At 48.4% G+C, this 22,275-nt stretch overlaps 1 protein-coding gene and 1 non-coding gene across 2 annotated transcripts in view; both read left to right on the forward strand.

Moving 5' to 3' along the window:
- Window positions 1-3,227: 3,227 nt before the first annotated feature.
- Window positions 3,228-22,275, forward strand: part of STARD10 (StAR related lipid transfer domain containing 10) — a 35,491-nt gene continuing 16,443 nt past the window's right edge. The window contains exons 1-2 of the mRNA XM_027848250.1: window positions 3,228-3,322; window positions 4,516-4,816. Of these exons, the coding sequence (XP_027704051.1) occupies window positions 4,613-4,816 (204 nt within the window). The 5' untranslated portion in view covers window positions 3,228-3,322; window positions 4,516-4,612. The remainder of the gene's footprint in view (window positions 3,323-4,515; window positions 4,817-22,275) is intronic.
- On the forward strand, window positions 15,164-15,300 carry LOC114032866. Its single transcript, XR_003567882.1, has one exon.

Here is a 22,275-nt window from a genome sequence, read left to right on the forward strand (position 1 = left end):
GGACCCCCCCCCCATGTCCCCCATCTACTCCTTCCCCCTTACTGCCGGTCAGGTCAGGAAGTCTTTGTATTACCATTACCTCTTCCAGTGCTCCCAGCCAGTCAGTCTCTCACATTGTAGGAGTCCTAAACTCTGGTTCCCAGTTCTGGGAAGGGCCAGTAAATGAAGGCATAATCTCCAGATCTGAGGCCCAGAATAAGGGAAATAACTTGCCGAAAGTCTGCAGCTGCTCCTGGAACTGTTAGAACACAGTGGCATCTGTTCACTCTGGGTTTCTGCCTTTCCTTGCATCTCCGGTGTCTAAGTAGGCTGGCACGTAGTAAGCACATAATAAATGCTTGTGGACTGACTCACTGACATGTTAGACCTCAAAAGTGACCTTAGTGAACTCCCAGTCCAGTTCCTTCATTTTGTTGAAAGGAAAACCATGGCCCCAAGAGGTCAGGTGACTTAACCAAGGTCAAACAGCAAGTTGGTGACAACCACTGGCAAAGTCTCCTAGCTTCCCATAAGATTTTTTTTTATTCATCTTTGCACTACACCCTGTCCATTGTAAAGTGCTGGCCATAGTAGAATCCAGCTCTTCCTTAAAATACATATTGTAATACATGAATCAATAATTAACCCAATTATAAATCATTAGTTATGTTAAAAACAATTCATGGCTAAAAGAGGAATACAAGTACACCTAGTTCTAGAGAACCTATCTATAAACAGTTGCAATTTTGCCAGACAAGTCAAGGAAGGAATCATAATTTGCTTTACAGAAGAATTTTTCGATTTACAGAAGGGGTTCCCTGTAGGGCTTGTTTGGGTCCCAGTGCCTTGGATGTGCTTAAAATAGACCCAGCTGCACCAAGGTTCCTGGGTGCCTACAACTCTTTAGGAACACAGCTACTTCTGACCACCTTCCACAGCCACCCCTGGTCTTTCTATTGGTGCTCTCCAGAAAGAATTCCGCTCTGGTTTCAGGCACTGGTGGGGGGTGGAGAAATGGCAGTGGGGGGTTGGGGAAATCCTCAGACTCATCATCTTCCCCAGGTCACACATACCTGGCCCCTTGACTAGAGTCGGAACAGGACAGCCCAGGATTCCAGAAATCAGAAGCTTGGACAAAGTCCCTGCCCCTTTCTGGGACTCATTTTCTTGTGATGTAAGATAAAAGGGTTGGCTGGGCTCAAGGATTCCTTTTAGCTCTGTTCAGCAGCTTGGAAGAATGAAAAGAAAATTGGAGTTGGAGGCCTCTGAGACCTTGATCAAAGTTGTCAGCTCCAACATTTATTAGTTGTGTGACCTTAGACATGGGGTTTACTTTCTCTGAGACTGTTTCCTCATTTGCAAAATGGTGGTAATAATGATTCTTGCCTGCCTGTTGTCAGGGAGGGTAAGTGCCTCCCGCCCCCTTTTTGGAGAATTTTGTATGCCTTAAAATGCTATAGAAATGTAAGCTTTTACTATTATTACTATTACAGCGAGCATTTATATAGCACATTAAGGTCTGAAAAGCACTTTACATGTTACCTCAGTTGATTCTCACAACAACCCATCAAGGTAAACGTATTATCCTCATTTTACAGAATTTAGTAGCAGCAGCAGCAGTCTTAGGTTCCTTGTAGAACCTAAACTTTCAGAACTGGAACCCAACCCAATCATTTTAGAAATGAGGAAACTAAGTTTCAGAAAGTGGACTGCACTTACATCTAGTGTTAAATGTTTGTTGTATTTAAGTCTAGCTCTAAATCCTGTGATCAATATGCACTTGATGAATGGTGAGGTAAGGAAGGGAAATACCCAGACTGGGAGCCAGGTGATCTGGGTTCTACCTCTGCCTCCAATGCTTGGTGGGCTTTGTGTGGTTGTCATTATTGAACTGGCCAGGAATATCAGATGTGAATCACAGGGTTTCCAGCTCAACTACCTTTTTTTATGTGTGTGACCTTGGGCAAGTGCCTTCCTTTCTCTGGGCCTCAGTTTCCTCAAACTCTGTAAAATGGGGATAATAATATTTGTCCCATATGCCTCAGAGGAAAGTAACCTTAAAGGGATATAGAATTAGAAGCTGCTGTTCTTATCTATGTTCAATGTGATGGTCTAAAAGTTTATCTGTCAGGCCTCTGTTTCTGGAGAGGTACCATGTGCAAGAACACTGGCACCCATGGCCTCCAACCCCACTCATCCGGGTCAAGGATTTCCTGGCCTGCTCCCCCCACTCTCTTCGGTCTAAGGTCCTCCCGCTCTTAACACCTTCTTCTTCCCTCCTCTTCTCCCTCCTTTCTGCTCCCCTTTCCCCTCTCTTTTCCCCTCCCCCACTTTCCCTCCTCTTCACTCCCTTTCTTGTCTTCTCTCTTCCTTTCCCCCCTCTAACCTGCCTTTTTTCTCCCCTCCCCTTCTTCTCCCTGTAACCTCCCCTTTTTCTCCCTTCTCTCCTCTCCCCCGTCCTACCCTTCCCCTTCTTCCCCTCCTCCCCCTGTTCTCCCCTCCTTCCTATTTTCTCCCCTTCCCTTCCCCCCCCCCGCTATTTCCCCCCTCTCCCTCTTCTTCCTCTCCTCCCCCACTTCTCCCCTTCCCCCTCCTCCTCTTCCCTCTCCTTTCTTTTCTCCTCTCTCCTCCCCCTCTTCAGGCTCCTCCCTAACCCTCCTCCTCCTTCTCCTCCTCCTCTGTAAAATGAGGGAGTTCCATTAGGCGATCTGTCAAATCCTTTCGAGCTCCACATCTCGAAATCCCGTGTCCCACTCCCCAACTGGCACCAACTCTGGCTCTCCGTAAATACCAACCTCTCCCTGTCTCGGCCCCTCTAACTCCATCCCACCCGGGCCATCCCACCCCCGACTCCTGTCTCTCCAGGCGCCTCCCCCTTTTCAGCCCGCTTCCTCCTCTTCCCGCACCTCCACTCCTACCCAACGCACCTGGCCCCCCGCCCCTCAGCCCTCTCCCCTCGGGAGGGGCCGGGCGAGACTGGCGGGGTGGGGCGGAGCTGGGGAAGTAGGCTGTGTCGCGGTGGGTGGTGGTGGAGAGGCGCGGGTGCTGGCGGGCGCTAAGACCCGGGGGGAGGGCGAGGCGGGGCTGGGCTGCGGGCGGGCGGCTCATCAGCTTCACCTCCGCAGCTTGGAAAAACCCCAGCTGGAGCGGCCGCCGGCTCGGGGGCCGCGAGGGGTCTGCGGGAGGAGGGCCGCTGAGGGGCCGGGAGTCGGGCGCGCGACAGCTTCCGAGCCCAGTCCCCTCGCCCCCTCAGAGAAGCAGCGGCCCCGGGTTGCTCCTGCAGCGGCAGCAGAGGCGGAGACTCTTGCACCCCGGGCCTGGGCGGGGGCGGCCGCCGGAGCAGGTGAGATGCCTGGCCGGGCCGGGGCCGGAGGGGGCTGCGCGGGGCCCGTCCTTGTCCCCTGTCCCGTCCCCCCAGCCCTCCATCTTCATGCACGCAGCTCCTGTGGGTAGAGTTAGTCGCGGCTCCGGGCCTCTTTGGGTTCCGAGAGAGGACCATGCCAACCATTCCTCCGTCTTCCCCTCCGGCCCCTCAGCGCCCCTGGTAAGCCCTGCTAACCTGGGGCGCCCTCTGTCCCTAGAGACCCTGCCAGCCTTCCAGGATCTGCCCTCATCTGTCTCCAGGATACCCTCTCCCAAAGCCCTCCCTCTGGGAGCCTTCTCTATCCTCACCATCCTCGAGTCCTCTCTATCTCTAATGCTCCCTCTGAATCTCTGCCTTGCTGACCTCGCCAAGTTTCTAGCTTTCCCTGTTCCCGAGGCCCCGGAATACCCTTGGTCATTCTAGCTCAGGGGACCCCTCTGTCCCAAAGATTTCCTTGGAACTCCCCCTGCCTTGTCCCCCTCTGTACCCGCTTCTGCTCTCCAGGAGCCTAGACTTGCCTTTATTTCACTCAGCTCTCAGGGTTTTCTTGCACCTTTATATCGGGACTCATATCCCCTCTTTCTTCCCTGTCACTTTCCTCAGTGTCCCCTAGGTTCTCCTTTCCCTCCTGGTGTCCCAGTTGTCATCCCTCAGGACCTTGACTATCTCCTGTTTCTCACCTATGCCCCAAGACTCCCCCTCAATTCTCTTCTTTTATATCCTCATCCTCTTTCAAATGACTTGAGATACTACTGTCCCTTCTCTTTCCTAGGATCTCTTCTACTAGGGTCTCCCTTTGCCTCACCTCCCAGACTCACCAGTCTCTTTTTTGCTTTGTTCTCCCCTGGAGGTGAGATTTGGTATTGCCCCCAGAGGGCTCCAGGGTGCCGGGTACCTCTCTCTGGGCTCATCTGGGGACTCACTCTCCCTCCTGGTTGGGGATGGATGAACTGGTAGGGTCCATTTTTGTGTCTGTTCTTGCTCTAATCCTGGACTCCTGTCCCTTTCCCAGCCTTCTCTTACCCCTGACCCCATCCTACCAAGAGGAATGAGATGTGTCCCTCTGCTAATGGGACACAGTATTCCTGCCCTCCCCCTCCCAACTTCCTCTGCCTCCTGTCCTCATCCTCTAAGTTCCTCTGCTCACTCCAATCCCCAAACCGGTCTTTCAGGTCCGGGGAAGGCTGAGTCAGCCTTGGCAGAGGCTTCTGCCCTGGTGAGGACCTGGGCCCTGGTGGTTCCACCCCCCTCTCGCATCCCCCCTTCTCCATGGAGTCCTCAGATCCTGATGGACCCCAGGCCCCCCGACCAGCACTGGGCAGAGACAGCGTGCAAGTGCCTGATGACCATGACTTCCAGAACTTCAGAGCTGAGTGTGAGGCTGAAGCAGGCTGGAACCTGACCTACAGCAAGGGCGGCCTGGGGGTGTGGGTGCAGGCTTTGGAGTTAGACCGGCCCCTTCACAAGATCAAGGTAAGGGCCCTGCCTGGGCCAGTGGCACTGCCACTGTTCTCTGGGAGGATAGCAGGAGGAGAGTGTGGGGAGAAGGAGAAGATGAAGTTGGGGGAGATGATACTTGGTCCTGGCCTCTGATCTCTCAGGCTTGGAATTTCCCTGACTCATAAAACCCTAGAGCTAGAAGGATCTTGGAAGCTATTTATAAACCAGTAAGTAGTTATGAATACAAATGGTTAAACTGAGGCCCACAGAGAGTTATAGGCTTGCCCAGGGTCACACCAGTAAGCCACTGATGGAGCCAGAACTCCAGCCCACTTCCTTTCCTCACCCTAACTGCCCAGTTCCTTGAGAAGTTGTCTCTTCTCCCTTAAGATAATTTGTTCTCTAACACTTCATGGTTTCACAAAGCACTTTTCCCCCAACACTTTTGGTAGGGAGGTCATGCATTATCGGTAGCTTACAGAGGAGGAGACTGAGGCTCAGTCACAGAATGAGTTGATGGCAGAGCCAGGACTCGGTGCCAAGTCTCTCAGCCCAGGGTTCTTTCCCCGTCCTGCCATGGCACTCTACTTGGCTCCCTGAGACGTTCTCTTAGTGACAATAACTCCTAGTTTCATGTTGCTTTATAGTTTACAAAACTATTTCCTCACAACAACCCTGTGAAGTATGCAGTGCATGTAGCCATATACCCATTTTACAGATGGGAAAAATTCAGGCAAGAAAAGGGAAATGATTTGGCCAATATCCAACATCAAGTCTGTGAGAATGGGCAGGACTTGAATTCAGATCTCTTGGTTCTTTTTTTCCTGTTGTAAGCCAGAAGCTGCTGTCCCCAATCCCTCAGCCCTCATTGTTCCATACCCCAGGCCCTCTTGCTTTCCAACTCCCTTGTGCCTGGTCTTGGTCACTTAGGCAGAATAGCCCCTCAGAACCTGGTTCTCTTGAGATTCTGTTCCCATTCTCCCAGAAATCTCTCTCACTCTTTGAATTTTCCCTTGTAAATCTTTCCATGAACAAAAGCAAAGTTTCCTGCCCTGATTCCCCCTCCCTTTGCACGGTTGTGCCCTCACCTCCATTCTTCAGCTGGACCTCCCAGCCCTCCAGTGTCACCCACCACCAGGCATCTCATGAGTCCAGCAGCTCTCGACATGCTTTTTACTTGCTCATATTGGCCTGGGCAGAGCAGAGGTTGTCTGTGGTTCAACCAGGAAAGATTTCCATGGTAGGGAGGATTGCTGGGCCTCCTAATTATTCTTCTGCAGCTATTGGCCTTCCCTCAAGGGCTGGCTCCCCTCAGAGCTGTCAGTACTCAAGGACAGGGTTAGTGAGATATGTGCAGAGCTCAGGGCATGGGGAAAAAAACTGCATCTACCCCCAAGCCTTGTGGAGTAGCTAGAGGGCTAGAATTGAGTTCAGGAAAGACCTAGGTTTATCGTGCTCTGTCATGTGCCAGCTCTGTGACCGTGGGCCATCTCCCTTGAACCACACTCTAGTCATCTCTAATATGGGGATAACAGTGTCTGCCATAATCTGCCTGACAGGGTGCAATGGCTCAGGTGAGATGATGCATGCAAACCTTTAAAAGTGCATAGGGTGCGTGGCATATAATAAGTGCCTAGCATAAAATAAGTGTTTAATAAATGCTTATTGCCTAACAGTTGTCAGGTTTGTGATTATTTGGATGAGGAGGGACACAATATTCCTTCTCATTGATTTGGTACTTTGGGACTGCAGAACCATTCTAGGGGGTAGGAAGGGAAGGAGTGTCCTTCTGTGATTCCTGTTCCTTTCTTTTGAACCCTCAGCTCTTAGCTTACCTTCAGTGGAAAGCTTTTTGGGTTCCATTCACCCCTTTGGCCCTCTGTCTCTTTGAAGTGCTTGTATTTTGTACTCACATCCTAAATGTGGGGGGCCCCATCTTCTAACTTGGGCTGGGAGCTCCCTGAGGTTGGGGCTCTTTTTCTGTCTTTGTCCATCGACCCTTCATCCCTCTAATTTCACTCTTGTGCTCGAGTGTGTGCGCATATGAGCACGCACACACACACACACTCACATGCATACCCACCCTTCTCTCCTAGCTGTAGAATGGGGAGCTCCATCCTATGGAATGGAAGCTGTTGGCAGCTATTTCTTTCTGAGTGTGCGTGTCAGGGACTCTTACTTCTGCCTAGCGGGGAACTTTCTTCTTTCCTATCATTTCACATCTCTTATTGTTTAACCTCACAAAACCTTTTCTCTCATTGGGGATAGGGACATGCACTTCAAGTAAAGGTATCTCCATACTCTAGGCTCTCCTGCTGAGTGATAGCTATTGTATCTGAGGTCCTTCCTCCTTAGGTTCCTCCCATTGGGAAGAAACCTTGGTTTCCTCACTTGTAAAATGAAGTGAGACTAGGTCCTTTCCAGTTCCAGTCCTATGACTTCATGATACTCTCAGAGAAGTTTATCCTCCAGCAAAGACCACTGCCTTGTCCATACCTGGGGTACTGTCCTTGCAGTACAAGCCCAAGGATTCTTAACCTGAAGTCTGGGAACTTGTTTTTTGAAAGCTGTATTTTGATATAATGAGTTTCTTTTGTAATCCTATGTATTTTGTTTAAAACCATGATTCTGAGAAGGAACATATGGGCTTCACCAGACTACCAAAACCCAAAGGGGTCCGTGACACAAACTGGATTAAGAACCCCCAAATTTCTCCCCTTTTGCCAGCCCTGTCCCCTCCAGCCTCCCATTGGCTTCCTGCAGAGAAGTGGGTGGGGAAGTGTGGAGTGGCTAGCCTATTGCCAAGCTTGCAAAGGGGAGGGGGATGGGGAAAACAAGGGTAGTTGTGGGCCTTGGGGAGGCTGCTTGGGCAGGATGTCAGAGCTGGAAAGAACCATGGAACATATAGATTGGCAGATGTGGGAAGACTCTTGGAGATGATCCCTAGCAGCTTACAGATGGTGGCCGTGGTACAGAGAAGGGTCACCCAGGGATAGTCCCTAAATTGGTGGTGAACCTGGTTCTCCTGAATCCCATTCCATTACTCCAACATTCCTGACCTTGATGAGGATACTCAGTATTCAGGAACTAGGATCAGTCCCTCCCCCAGGAGAGGGTTCCATGAGATAAGGGTGGTTCCCCTTTCCTTCCCTGGAGATCTACCCCTGTGCCTTCTGCACATTCTTCTGTGAAATTTCAGAGCTGGGCAACAACTTCTCTTCCCCTCCCTTCAGGTCCCAGGCCTTATTTTCTGGCATCTTTCTCTACGTATCTGTCTCTCTCTGGGCTTCCTGTTAGTGTTTCTCCTTCTCAGAAGTAGGAACAGAGGTGGGGATTCACTGACCTCAGCTCAGGCTGACCTGATCCAGGCACCATAATTCCAACACCTTGGGCCACCCTCCCACCCCTGTCCTGGCTCCACATGTAAGCGCATTGAGGGGAGAGATACTTTGGTTTTCGTGTTTATATCTCAGCCTTGCACGTAACAATGGCTTAATAAATGTTACTGGATTGTATGGAATCAGAGACCTTCCTCCAGGGGACCGTGGGCTATGGAGGGAGCAATTCATTTCAACAAGTATTTTCTCTGGCAGCAGACACTGTCCTTGCTTTCAGAGATCCTCCTAGGGCAGTTGACACTGTAACCCTGGCAGCCTGGGCTACAGACCCTCAGGGAGGAACAGCTGCAGGAGGGGTCCCAGGGAGGGGAGAAGCATGACTTCTCTGGCCTTCTTTTGGCCCTTAAACCCTCAGCAGGGCCTCTGAAGGGTCTTCTGTTGTCCGAGGCTGGTATTTTAGTTCAATTCAACAAGATTGATGCCATCCCTCCACTGTGCAGAACTCTTGTGCTTGAAGCTGAAGGGTACTTGGTCTATCTAGTAGGGACTTGAGGCTTTCTGACAGATAATTCAGTTAGATATTTATTATGTGTCAGGTACTGTGCTAGTGTGGGGAATACAAAGACAAGAACGATGAGGCCCCTGTCTGTAAGCAACGTTTAAACAGATAAAGAGAATCAGGGAAAGCTTCCAAGAGGAGGTGACGCCTGAGCCAAGTCTTGAAAGGAAGCTAAGGATTCTGAGGGGCAGAGGTAAGGAGGGAGGGCTGTTCATGTCAGGCATGAAGACAGCCTTTAGGAAAGCAGTCCATCAAGAAGCCATTTTTTTTTAACTTTTTAATTATTTATTTTTAGTTTTCAGCATTCACTTCCACAAGATTTTGAGTTCCAGATTTCCTCCCCATCTCTTCCCTCCCCTCAAGACAGCGTGATTCTGAATGAGTCTTCTCCAATCTGCTCTCATTTCTATTGTCCCCCCTTTTTCTTGTCCCCTTCTCCAAGAAGCCATTTTTTATGAAGTGCTTATTAAGCACTTATTAAGTGCTAGACAAATAGAAAGGTGAATCTGTCAGCCCCTGCCCTCAAGGAGCTTACATACTAATAGGAGAGATAGCATGTAAATATCTAGGTGCAGATACAAACTATCAGAGTGTAAAGGGATTCTGCAAGGGGGAGGTATTGGCACCTAGAGATCACCAGGAAAGGCCTCCTCCAGAAGGTGTGATTTGGGCTGAGACTTGAGAAGCTGGTGGGCAGAGGTGTGAGGGTTCCTAGAACTAGTAATACAAGTAAGAATGTTGTTCCATTCACACATTTATTAAATGTGCACTGTGGGCAGAGCCATGTGCTGGACACCAGCAGAGATAAAACATTTAGATGAGACTTGGCCCCCGTCTTCATGGAGTTTCCAGTCAGCTGGAGTGGGATGCATTGCCAACAGTTATGCACGATACTATTTTATGTAGTGAATGTGCTGGAAAGGTACAAAAAGCTATATGAGAGTAATGGGAGCTCAGAAGAGCCTTCCTGGCAAAGGCAGTGTTTGAGCTGGGCCTTAATGATGGGTAGAAGGAATTTAAAAGATGAAGAAAAGGAGGAGGAGAAGGAAGAAGGCTCTTCCAGGTATGGGGAAAGGCTGTGAGTCTGAGTAGGGTTGAGAGGGCACATTCTGGGTAGGAGCACGTTCTCCTCTGGCTTTTGTTGTTAAGTCGTTTCGGTCTTGTCTGACTCTTTGTGAATTAGTTTGAGGTCTTATTGGCAGAGATCCTGGAGCGGTTTGCCATGTTCTTCTCTGGCTCATTTTACAGATGAGGAAACTGAGGCAAATAGGGTTAAATGACTTGCCCAGGGTCACACAGCTTGTAAGTGTTTGAGGCTGGATTTGAACTCATGAGGATGAGTCTTCCTGATTCCAAGGCCAGTGCTCTATATCCACTGTGTCACTGAGCTGCCCAAGTTTCACCTCTGGCTAGCATGTGCTCTTTGGTGCAGAGCGCAAGAGTGTGAGAGAAGACAGGAAAGAGAGGCTTGTTTCAAAGGCATTGAATGCCGAGCAAGAGTTTGAGCTAGAGAGCCACTGAAGATTATTTTCGAGGAGGAGGGACATGGCCAGATCAATGGCAGTGGTTGGAAGGATAGATTGGAGGTGGAGGCAGGATACCGTGCCTGTGCAGACTGTAAAGAGTCCACAGACATCCCATCCTAGGGCAGTGATAGAAACAGGAGGGGTGAGAGGTGAGAACTATTGTGGAATTTGAACCTCCCCTGTTCTTTGTTGGCAGTTAGAGGCCTTATTTAACACAAATAAAAACGTTCAAAGCCTTTCCTCCTTTTCTTCTCTTCTCTGTCATTTGGATTAGGGCTCAGTGGCCCCTGGGGCTGCTCTCTCCATAATGACTTTATGGTACTTAGAGGAAACATTGTAAACAGTCTCTGCACAGTAAGATTTGTTGCTGTTTGGAACACTTGCGCCTCTCAGACACTGGCTACCAATCTTTCCTTGAAGCCCCTGGGCAGCTTGTGCAGTCTCCATATTGTTTCTGTGACCAGGCTTGGGCATCGCCATCCGGCCTGTGAGTGGTCTTGGAGCCCTGTCGTCTCTTGATCTCTGCCAGCTTTGCTTGCTCTCACTGATTCTTTACTACTTCGGGCTTCCTGAGGGGTTTGAGGGCAGGCGTGTTGCTGCAGAAGAGACAGCAGCTTGTGTGGACACAGGGCAGCTCCCTGCAGCGGGGGCTGCTGAGAGATAATATACACCTTTTATTGTTTAAGGTGACTTACAAGTCCTGGCAGGGCCTAACGGGTGTAGATATAGGAAGGGAATGAGGAGGGCTGAGTCCTGATGCCTTTTTTATTTCCCAGACCTTCTGGCCTTTTACCAGGTGACCAGAGCAAGATGAGACACGGGGAGGGAAGGAGTAGTCTGAATAGGTTAAGAGTATGTGTGGAGAAGGCAGGAGATGACTACTGAACATTTTTTTTGTTTTTCCTGGGCTCATCCCTTCTGACCATCACCTCAGTTGACATCATAGAATGATATAGTCTCAGGGTCAAAGGCACTTTTAAAATTATTTATTTATTTATTTATTGCTTTTTTTGGTGAGGCAATTGGGGTTAAGTGACTTGCGTGGGGTCACACAGCTAATTAAGTGTTAAATGTCTGAGGCTGGATTTGAACTCAGGTCCTCCTGACACCAAGGCCAGAACTCTGTTCACTGCACCACCTAGCTGCCCCCTCCATAGCACTTTTGGAAGCATCTAATACAACCCATTCATGACAAGTAATTCTTTTTTTTTTTTTTTTTTGCTTTTTGGTGAGGCAATCGGGGTTAAGTGACTTGCCTAGGATCATACGGTGTCAAAGGTCTGAGACCAGATTTGAACTCAGGTCTGACTCCAAGGCTGGCGCTCTATCCACTAAGCCACATAACTGCCCTAGGGAATTGTTACTACATTGTCCCTGAAAAGCAGTCATCTGGTGGGAAGCTTGTTACCTCAACAAGCAACAGCCTACTGCATTTCTAGACAGCTTGAGTTAGGAAGTTTGAACCAAGATTTACACCTCTGTACTTTACTACCAGCTAGGAAGGGAGACAGGGCAGACAGGCATGACCATCCTCATTTTAAAGATGAGGCTATTGGTACCCTGAGAAAGAGAAATGACCTGTCCAAAGTCAGCCAGTAAGTGGCAGAAACAGGGCTGGGCCCCAGAGTTCCTGACTATCCCCTTCTTCAAGTCCTTCAAGTCACTCCCCAGGATGTGATAAGCCACCTAATCTAGTGGGTAAAGAGCTTGACTTGGAGTGAGGAAAACGGCAGTGAGTCCTGACTAGCTTTGTCACTAGACCTCTCAGCCTTAGTTTTTTCCTGAGTAAAATAGTAGCAACTACCTCACAGGGTTGTTTTCAGAATCAACTGAGATAATATGTGTAAGTCATTTTGCCAGTCTTAAAATAGGATATAAATGTGGTCTTTTGTCATGGTTATTATTATTGATATACCTCTGTAAATTTTGCAGAATGCTTTCTTCCTAACAACCCTGTGAGAGAAGTTGTTGTACAAATAGAATTATACCCATTTTATAGATTAGGAAACTGAGACTCAAGGGAATTACAGGGTCCAGAGTCTTAACTCAAGCCTAGATTTCTTTGGGAAGCCTAGTTAGAGGTTCTTTCTCCTCGTTTCTCTGCTTGGATTGTCTCTTTTTACAAATGTCACAAGGTATAGATGAATAGGGACCATCTGTATGAATGTATGGGAACGGCCCAGGCCTAGTTGAGAGTCAAATGAAAGTAATAGTAATTAAAAAAAGATAGCACTTATATAACACTTTCAGGCTTACGAAGTACTTACAAACATTACTGCACTTGATTTTTGCAATAATCTTGTGGGGAAGGTGCTATTATTATTCCCATTTTACAGATGAAGAAACTGAGAGGAGGAAGTTAAGTGACTTGTCCAGGGTCATAGAACTAGTAAGTATCTGAGGCAAGATTTTGACTCATCTTCCTGAATCTAAGTCTAGTTACTCTGTCTACTGTGCCACCTAGTTGCCTAAGGTTGGAGTTAGGGGGCCTTCATCCTCAGGTCTGGGTCCTCTCAGTTCATATTGATATACAGTGAATTCAGGGCCAGATAAGAGATTAGATTCCTTTAGGTAGCAGAGATTTTGGGACTGCTCCTCCCTCCTGCCTGTCTCCCTGAACTGTTCCTCCAAATCAGCTGCCGCTTACCTGGGGAGCTGGGCCTGGGTAGGGCAGCCCCTACTCCCACCCCAACCCTCAGTGTAAACAGGAAAGACCAAAGCGCCTGTCCCTTCTTTGTACTCCATCTGGCTTAGGGTTAATGTGTAAGCAGGCTTTCTAGGCTGACCAGTCTGATCCCTGCCACTGACTGACTGCTTTTGAAACTCTTCTATCTCAGACTGAGGTGTTTCGGGGAAAATTGCATCAGGAATGGGCCCCTACTGAACTTAAGAGCTGGAGGGCACCGGGATTGTGTCCTACTGGATTCCAAGAATGGTTCCTTCCCTTGCCCTCTTCTCCCCTGGTCAGCCTCTTTCTTTCCTATTTATGGCCTCTGAACTTCTGGACATTTAATTCAGCCGTCTTAGAATTCCAGAACTACCAGACCTGGGAAGGGATGTGAGAATAAAAGTGTTACATACATGTGAGCTACTGGTACCAGTTAGGCCATTGCACTGGGGGAGGACATAGAGGCCCAGAAATGCGTTGGGGCTTGTCTGAAGTCACAGGGCAACTTGCTGTGACAGAACGGAGAACAGAACCAGAGTCCCAGCTCCACAGTCCAGGGCTCTCCTCGCTATATTATTCTGACTCAGTCTATCCTTGTTGTCCCACCAAATACATACTCTGCTTTTAGCACCCCTTCCCTTTAACCTGTACCTTTGGTTTCTGTTCCCTTGCTTGTGCATGCACGCATGCACGTGCGCGTGTACGCGCACACACGATCTCTGGGCTTTGTCCCCTCAGTAGCCAGGGACTAAATGTTTGGGTTTGGAGGTCGTGCTGCTGTTATTAGAGAATTCAGAGAAGCTTCCATACTCCTTCCCCAAATTATGGGGTACTGTATGTTCGTTCATGGAGACAGTGAGGCTTTAGGGACAGAGAACCTATCTCAGAATCAGGACAGCCATCATTTGAGTCCAGCTGCCTCTGACACTTTGTGGCTGTGATATGGTCCCTTACCTTCTTAGGACCCAGGCTACTCTCTCGATATTATAGGTTGCCTATCTAAATTAGCAGAGGAGAGTTTGCTATACTGATGAAATTATAGATCCAGATACTTCCCTCTATCCATGCTCAATTCATTTCATTTTACTGGGTTCTGTGTTCCAGGTCTTACATTAGGCTGCCTCATGGGAGACAGGAACAGATCAAATCTTGCTGTTCCCTTGAGGAAGGGAGATGGAAACATATCCAGAGACCCTTGTTCTCTGGGACGCAAGAGTTGGAGGAGAAATGGTCCAGACTTTGGGGAGTCCCCAATCTGAATAGGAGACATGATTCATACAGATAGCTATAGAACCAGCTGTATCTCTGGACTCTCAAGGCTGCTAGAGGTCATGGTGGATTGAGGTGGCCAGGAAGAATGGGAAGGTTGAATAGGTTGGGAGGATTGGAAAATGTATCCTTGGTGTATGGAGGGCTGGGCTAGCCTAGAGGGGTAGAGAGAGAGGTGTGTGTGTGTGTATGTGAAAAGTTTGAAAGAGTGAGGTCAAATTCACATGTTTTCTCTTTCTAGAATAAAATACACCATTGGTACCCTCCCCTATGAAGGCACATGGTTTCTCTTTACCCTCACTGCAGCAGAGGTGGAAGGCACACATATACCCATCTCCATTCCCCTGGCTCTCCTATTCTTCTTCTCCCACCTTCTAGCAGACTCACATTCTGCTATGCCCTGGGGTCACAGTCTCCTAGACTAGTCATTGTTTCCATTTTTTTTTTCTGGGCCTCAGTTTTCTCCTCTGTGATTTACTAGCACCTCTCCTGCAGGCCTCTGTGCTCAGCCTCAGTAAGATATACACAGAATGGAAAACAGCCCCTGCCCCAGAGGAGCTTACATCCTCATGGGAGATTAAGTGTCCCATGGTGCGAAAAGGTAGAACCTACTCCTGAACCAAGGTCCAAACCTCTTAGTCTCTCTTCTAGCCCCTGACTAAAGTTTCCTCTGTTGAGCCACTTTTTTGAGTCCTTTCCTTCAGCAACTCCCCAGGGAAAGTACTCCTTGGTTCAGAGATAGAAGGGAGGTCTGGTCCAGGACACAGATCTGTGCAGGAGTCCATTCCAGGACATCTATCATCTGCTTGAAGGACCTTCCTGGTCTTCTCTCCAGCTGTATCCAGGCCCCATACCTTTGGTGCCCAGATCTGAGCTGGATCCCAGTGGTGGCTTAGTGGCAAGAATTCCCAGGCATGCCTAGGAGAGCTAGCTCTGCTATCCTGACTTGCTTTGTAACTTTGGCCAAGTAACTCCCCTTCTCTGCTCCTTTCTTTCTTCCTCTGTTAAGATAAGGAGGTTGATGGAAGCTGCAGGCACCTTCTGTGTGGACAAATGAAATGCTTTTTGTCTACGTATGCAGCCTTCCTATAAAAAAGTAGAGGTCTCTGTCTGGTTTAGGACAGCTGGCTAAGCTTGATCGTTCCCCTCCATACAAGGAAAAAATAAATAAATCAAATAAAGAGGTTGAGCTCGATATTCACTGATACTCTGAATTCCCAAGATACAGGGCATCATTAGACTAGATGGACAGAGGTTGAAAGAAGATGAAACTGGAGTCTGTCAAGCCTAGGAAGGGGGATGGAAAGGGAGACCCGATATATTCCCTAAGGCCCAGACAGGAGACGTTCCCCTTGATAGATGAAGGGGGTCACTACAAAATAAAATCAGTTTAAGTCCCAACATCTTGTGGGGGTGGGGAGACAGGAAGAGGAGACACTGCCTCAGAGTCTGCGGTGGGGTGTGCACAGCCTGGATGGGGAGGCCAGGCTCCCACATCTACAACAGAGAGGTGGCAGACTGTAACAGAAAGCCTTGAAAACTCAGGGGGCCTGAGTTCCAGTTGTAGCTGTTTGAACCTGGTCCAGTTCAGCACTGGTTCTTGCTTCCACAAAAGGGGAATATGATAAGCCCTGCTCTCCCTTCCTCCGACTTTGTAAATATGTGGAAACAGGAGCTGTTATTAGTTAACAAACAATACAAGGTAACTTAATCAAGTACTACCCAGAAGAATGGCTGCAGGTTAGAGAGCAAAGAGATCCCTGAAATCTGGGCTGGTCCAGGGAGGCCTCCTGAAAGATAGGGAGCTTGAGCTGGGCCTTGGAGGTTGCTGGAAAATTGCAGTTTTCAGGCGAGTCTGAGCAGGACAGGAATGAGCTCCCAGCTAGCTTGTCCAGCTGGAGTTCACTGGAGGGGATTATCCTCCCCTAGAGTGGGGATAGTCTTTGTTTTCATCCCTCTCCCCTACCCAAGTGCCCAGCATGGTGCCCTACTCATAGTAGGTATCTATGATTGGTGGAATTGAGTACAGATTGGCCTACCTGGGGAATCTGATGGTGAACTATGTCCCTGAGAGGGGTCCGGGCTTGTGATAGAAACTGGCCAAGGAAATTGTTGGAGATGTCACAGAATGTCAGAGCTGGAGGAGACTTCAGAGCATAGAATGAGAGAGCTGGAAGGGGCTTCTCTCAGGGGAGAAGTGGACTTACCCAAGGTCACGTGGCAGGCACATTATTGGAAGAAACAGCTAGAAACCAGTCTCCTGCCTCTTGGGCTCTAGTGGTGACTAAAAACTGCCTCTAGACAAATGGTGTGTGTAATATTGTCTGGTGTTTGGACATAATGACCATCTGGCCCCTTCCAGCTCTGATTCACTGGCCCAGGGTGTGTCTCTTCAGACTTGTGGTGAAGGGCCGGTAGAGGTAAAAGCCAGAGTACCCACCTCAGAGCTGGCTTTGTGCCCATTCCCCCACCCCCACCCCCAGGGGTTGGGCCCTTTAAACTTTAATGAAGTTGGGCTCAGTTTCCAGCCGAGACTCTTTAAAGTTTCAAGAGCCTAGAGAAAGGAGGAAGGGAAGCAGAGAGACAGATGGATTTCCTTTCTCTTGCTCATTTCCATGCTTGGCCAGACCTCCGAGCCAGGGCTGAGCCAAAGGGGTGGGTAAGATATGACCTCTGGGGTGGACCCTTTGGCCTCTATAGTTGGGCTGTCTAAAACGGGAATAAGGGAATAAGAGGTGGCCTTGGGAAAGAGGCCTGAAACCTGGGAGGGTCTGATTGCTGCAGCGGTTAAAAGGGGATAAAAGCTCAGGCAGATCAGATATCACAGCCGGAAAGGACCTTTGAGATCATCTGGGCTAGCTTCCAGGAGGCCTCAGTTTCCCTATCGATAAAACAAACCCCCAGTACTAAGTAATGTCTGAAATTCCTTCAGGGTCAGACATTTAATCTTCCTGGGAAATGGCACCCAGTCGTGGCAACTGGATTTAGTAGACAGAGGACTGAAGTTCAAATTCTAGGTCGGACAGTGACTAAATCATGTGACCTTTGGGAAGTCCTCAGTTTCCACATCTGTCAAAGAGGGATAATAATCTTTTCACAGTCTTCAGTGGCAGTGTGGTGTAAAGAGCCCTGACCTTGAAGTGAGGATACTGAGCATCTTTGACAACTGATTCTAGCTCTCATAGCCTCAGTTCCCTCATATATAAAATAGAGATAATAATACCTCACAGGACTGCTGTAAGGATCAAATGAGAAAACATATATAAACTGCTTTGCAAACTGTAGAGCCCCATACAGATGTCTTCTATATGTATTATCATTTTTATTTTATTTTATTATTTTTTTTTCTTTTTGAGGCAATTGGGGTTAAGTGACTTGCCCAGGGTCACACATCTAGTATGTGTCAAGTGTCTGGTCTGAGACTAGATTTGAACTCGGGTCCTCCTGACTCCAGGGCCGGTGCTCTATCCACTGCGACACCTAGCTGCCCCTGGATTATTATTTTTAATAACGATAAAAGAAGAATGATATCTTGAGAAAGCAAGTGGTAGGAAAAACCTGGACCTGGGAGTCAGTACCTAGGTTAGAATTCTAGCTCAGCTCCTTATGTGGCCTTGGACAAGTCACTGACATATCCTCTGGGTTTCAAGAGGTGGCATTTGAGTTTTGTTTGAATAGAAAATGCAGCTGTTCATTTTGAAGGGTAGAAATTCAACAAGCGAGGAGGTGGGGGAGAGCGGGCTAGCCAGAAAAAGAAATGGGAGCGAGGGTAGGAGACAAGGGAGCGGGCTCTGCCACAGTGGTCCAGTTTGGCCGGAGTGTACCATTCATGGAGAAGTAGGGGGAGGGGATTATTGATCTAAGATTAAATGTATCTGGAGGGGGGAGGGGAGCTACAGGGAGGCCTTGAGTGCGCGGCACTTAGGTTTGAACTTTACTTAGTGGGCCTCAGAGAGCTACTGAACAAGGGGTTTTAAGCAGAGGAGAGACCTGACTAGATCCATGCGTGAGGACAATTAATCTGTCAGCCTGAGAAGGATGGATGGGAGGATGGGGAAGAGTATGTGGAAGATGGGAAGACCTAGTTGGAGACTGTTTCAGGAGTCCAGGAGGATCATCTATTGAACGCATGGCGGTGGCAGTATGAGCAGAGAGCAGGACGCTAGATTAGGAGGTGTGACGGCAGGACCTGGTAACTGATTGGACAGGAGAGGTTGGGAGAAAAGATAATGCCAAGGTTATGGACATGGGAGGCTGAGGGAGTGCTGGGGCCTCTGACAAACAGTGAAGGAGAAGCTGACTTCTGGAAGTGGGGAGGCAATAAATAGAAGCTGCTGAGTGTTTGGCTATTTTATGTTCTAATTATTCTAAACTGTTATTTAATCATTAAAGCAGGATCTCTAGGAGGCAGCACACAGATTGCCATTTCAGTTACTCTGTTCTTTAAAGTAATAAAGCTAAATATAGTTTTTTATTTGGTTTTTGTTTATAAAAACAGAGACAATGTCTCCCTCTTCGATGAAGGCACCTTGAGGGCAGAAACTGTCTTTGCTCAGACTGGCTTGTCTGAGGTCAAGAATATTCTCTTACCCCTTAGGAGTCCCTGAGAGTGGGGGCTGAGCCTTTTCTTCTTGACCTTTCCTAAATTCCTTTCATTCTGCCACAAATCTCTCTGACTTCCCTCTGCGGTGCTCCCAGAAGGTGCTCCATTTTGTATCCCACCCTTTAAGAAGCAACATCACACTGAACCTGAGACAGAAAGACTTGGGTTCCAATCCTGCCTCAGACAGGTTTTAGCTGTGTGATATTGGGCAAGATAACTTCATTTCTCAGGTTCCTCATCTGTAAAATGAAGGGGTTGAATTCTATGACCCCCAAGGCCTCTTCCAGATCTAAACCTATGATCTGATCATCTCTTGGGATCCTACTAACCTCTAACCAGCTGACCTGCAGCTATTCCATCTCTCTCAGAGTTAGGGTTTGGGAAGAGGGAGCCCAGGTCCCTTAACAGTTTTCCAGGCAAGGGTCCCCACATCCCCACGGCTCCCTGTGCTCAGGAGCAGAGCCATGACCAGGCCACAGTCAGCTTTGAGCCAGTCTGGGAGATCGGAGGCTTCTGGGTGAAGGCAATACAGAGAGAGGCATGGACTTGGGGATAAGGGAAAGGGGGGTGTGTGTGTGTCTCTAAGGGAGAGTGTGTGTATTTGTGGGACTGTGTGATTCATACTTGGTCACTGCAGCAACAACATTGTGTCTGAATCTGATCCAATTATTTCTCTAGGTCTGTTTCCTAGGTCCTCTTCTCTCTTTTTTTCACAACCTCTCTTTTTCTCCCTTCCCAGTCAGTCAGTTCTTGCTTGATCTCTTTCCCCTCCCAGTCAGTTTCTGTCTTTCTCTCTCCTACTGTTTCCCTCCCAATCTCCCTCCTAGCCTCCCTGTTTTCCAGTCTTTCTTCCTGTCTCTTTCTCCTTTTAGTATCTGTCACCATCTCCTTTCTGGGCTCACTGTCTCTGTTTACCTTTTCCAGTCTGTCTCCTTTCATTTCATGCCTTCCCCTTTCCCCTCCTTGTTTCTTTGTCCCTTTCCTTTTCCTTTCTTACTCTTGACTACTCTGCCCCTCAGGGTGGAGGGGCAGGTCTGTGGGGACCTAGAAAAAAGTCAAGGGAGGGGATTCATGTTGGGCTCAGGGTTAGGAGGAGAAGCCTTAAAATCAGGGAAGGATGCATCTGATGGTCTGGTGACTACAGCGCTGACCCTAGAGTCCCCCGGGGAGAGGGTGTCCAGGGAAACGGGGCTAGAGAGCAGGATGAGTCACTGGCAGAGAAGGGAGAGACACCAACATAGCTCCCTCAGCTCCTGACCTAGCAGAGGTCCAAAGGCTCTTTCTACCGTGCTGAGCAGCTTCACAGGACATGGCTAGGCTGCAACGCAGTCCAGTGGAATGCCTCCCCCGCCACTCCCCAGCATCTTTCCTTTTCTCCCCCTTCTTACCCAGCAGGACAGTATGCAGTTAAGGCATCCACAGATCAAAAATATACCTTCTCACCTCTTTATATCATTATACACAGAACCAGCTTGTTATGGTAGAAGCAGCCACAATCTTGGAGGCAGAAAACCTGGGTTTGAGTCCCAGCTCTGGCATTTGTTACCTTTGTGACTTGGGCTAAGTCATTGCATTCTGAGCCTCAGTTTCCCTTGGGGCCTATAACATACTCCCTCCCTCACAGGGTGGTTGTGAGGAAAATACTTTGAAACCTTAACAAGCTCTAGAAATGGGAGAACAGCTATTCTTGTTTACTTCTCTGTGTCCATTTTCTTAATAAAATAATTTTAAGACAGAAGGAACACTAGATTTGAAAAGTACCTTCTCAGATTCCTATTCTTTGCCCCCTCAAAAAGAGGTATATAAATATTTTTGTACATCCTTCGAGTTTGTATGGCATAGACAGGGGTGGGGAACCTGCGGCCTCGAGGCCACGTGTGGCCCTCTAGGTCCTCAAGTGTAGCTCTTTGACTGAATCCAAACTTCACAGAACAAATCCCCTTAATAAAAGGATTTGTTCTGTAAAACTCAGACTCAGTCAAAAGGCTGCACCCAAGGACCTAGAAAGCCACATGTGGTTTTGAGGCCACAGGTTCCCCACCCCTAGGTAGGACTAATCCCTCCCTTAATGTTTCTTCACTCTCATACCCCCTCCCCCCTTCTCCCCTTTCCTTCCTATTTCCCTGTTGAGTGAAATGTATTTCTGGACCCATTGTATGTGTGTGTGTGTGTGTGTGTGTGTGTGTGTGTGTGGAGGGGGTGAGATTCAAGTGTCAGCCACTCCCCAATCCAACACCCCCCCCATTTGTGTATACATCTTTACAGTTGAAACTCAGAAGGATAAGTGGCTGAATCAAAGGTACACAAAGCAGTTAATGGTGGCACAGCCAAGATTTGAACCCAAGTTCTCAGACTTCCAGTATTTTCTACCATACCCTGCAAAATAAGGGTTTGGACTAGGCGGGAGGGGTTTCCTTGTCCTGTGTCCTGGACCCCTTGGGCAGTCAGTCTGGTAAAGCCTGTGGCCCCTTTCTCAGAATGATGCTTTTGAGCTGGGAGTAGGGGTGCATGCCTGTGATCCCTCTGCTGGGGAAGCTGAAGCCAGTGGGTCCAATGATCCTGGGAGCTCTGAAGGGCAATAGGGTAGGCCAATGGGGTTGTCGGAACAAAGTTTAGAGGAGGGACCACCAGGCTGCCTGAGGAGGGCAAACCTGCTTGCCCAGCAAGTCAAAGCTGCTATGGCTGGCAGTTGTAGGCTAGCCCGTGAGTGGTCAGACTTCTAGGAAGGGAGACCCAGTATCAAAAAAATCTTTTTTCTTTAAAGCCATAAAATAAAATACATGGGAGTGCAAAGGAAGCCAGTTACTGTGAAATACAGTTTTCAAAATATTTTTTTTTAAAAGTTCATGGAGCCCAAGTTAAGATTAAACTCTAGGATTAGGTAATCTCTAAAAATCTTTTCCAGCCCCAGATCCTACAGTCCTATAACAGTTAGAGGGTTTGGAATGTCCAGTCCTCTTAAGGTCGTCTTCCTCCTCTGAAATTCAATGGTTCTCGCCCTGACATTTCCACTTCACTAGCCAGGTGACCCTGGGCAAGTCATTGATTTCTCTGAACCTCACTTTCCCCATCTATCAAACAGGGCTAATCATCTCTGCACTCCCTCTTCTGCAGTCCTGTTGTGGGGAATCTGAGATTAAGGCAGAGTAATTTGGTAAATCATGGAGCAATGTAAGAATGTGAGCCCAGTTAGTTTTCCTGTTAATACTTCTTCCATTCTGCAGTAGCTATCTCTGGTGGGAAAAAAACCCCCAACCAAACCCTAACCCAGCGTTGAGTGCAGCTTAATGATTCAGCAGCTCAATCCCCACTGCTGCTTTGCTGCAGGGAAATTTATCCAGAGACACAGACCTTTTTGAACAGCTTGGGTTTTTGTGTTTGTGTGTGTGTGTGTGTGTGTGTGTGTGTGTGTGTGTGTTTTAAAGAAGTAAGCCATCTAAGTTATCCCAGAAGGCCCTCCTAAAAACTCCAAGGCAGCAGAGAAATGATGCTCAATTAAATGTCTGGTTAATGTTTATCCTAGCAGCAC

This window comes from Vombatus ursinus, unplaced genomic scaffold (assembly GCF_900497805.2).
Source record: "Vombatus ursinus unplaced genomic scaffold, bare-nosed wombat genome assembly UNPS02005659.1, whole genome shotgun sequence".
NCBI classification, from domain to species: domain Eukaryota; kingdom Metazoa; phylum Chordata; class Mammalia; order Diprotodontia; family Vombatidae; genus Vombatus; species Vombatus ursinus.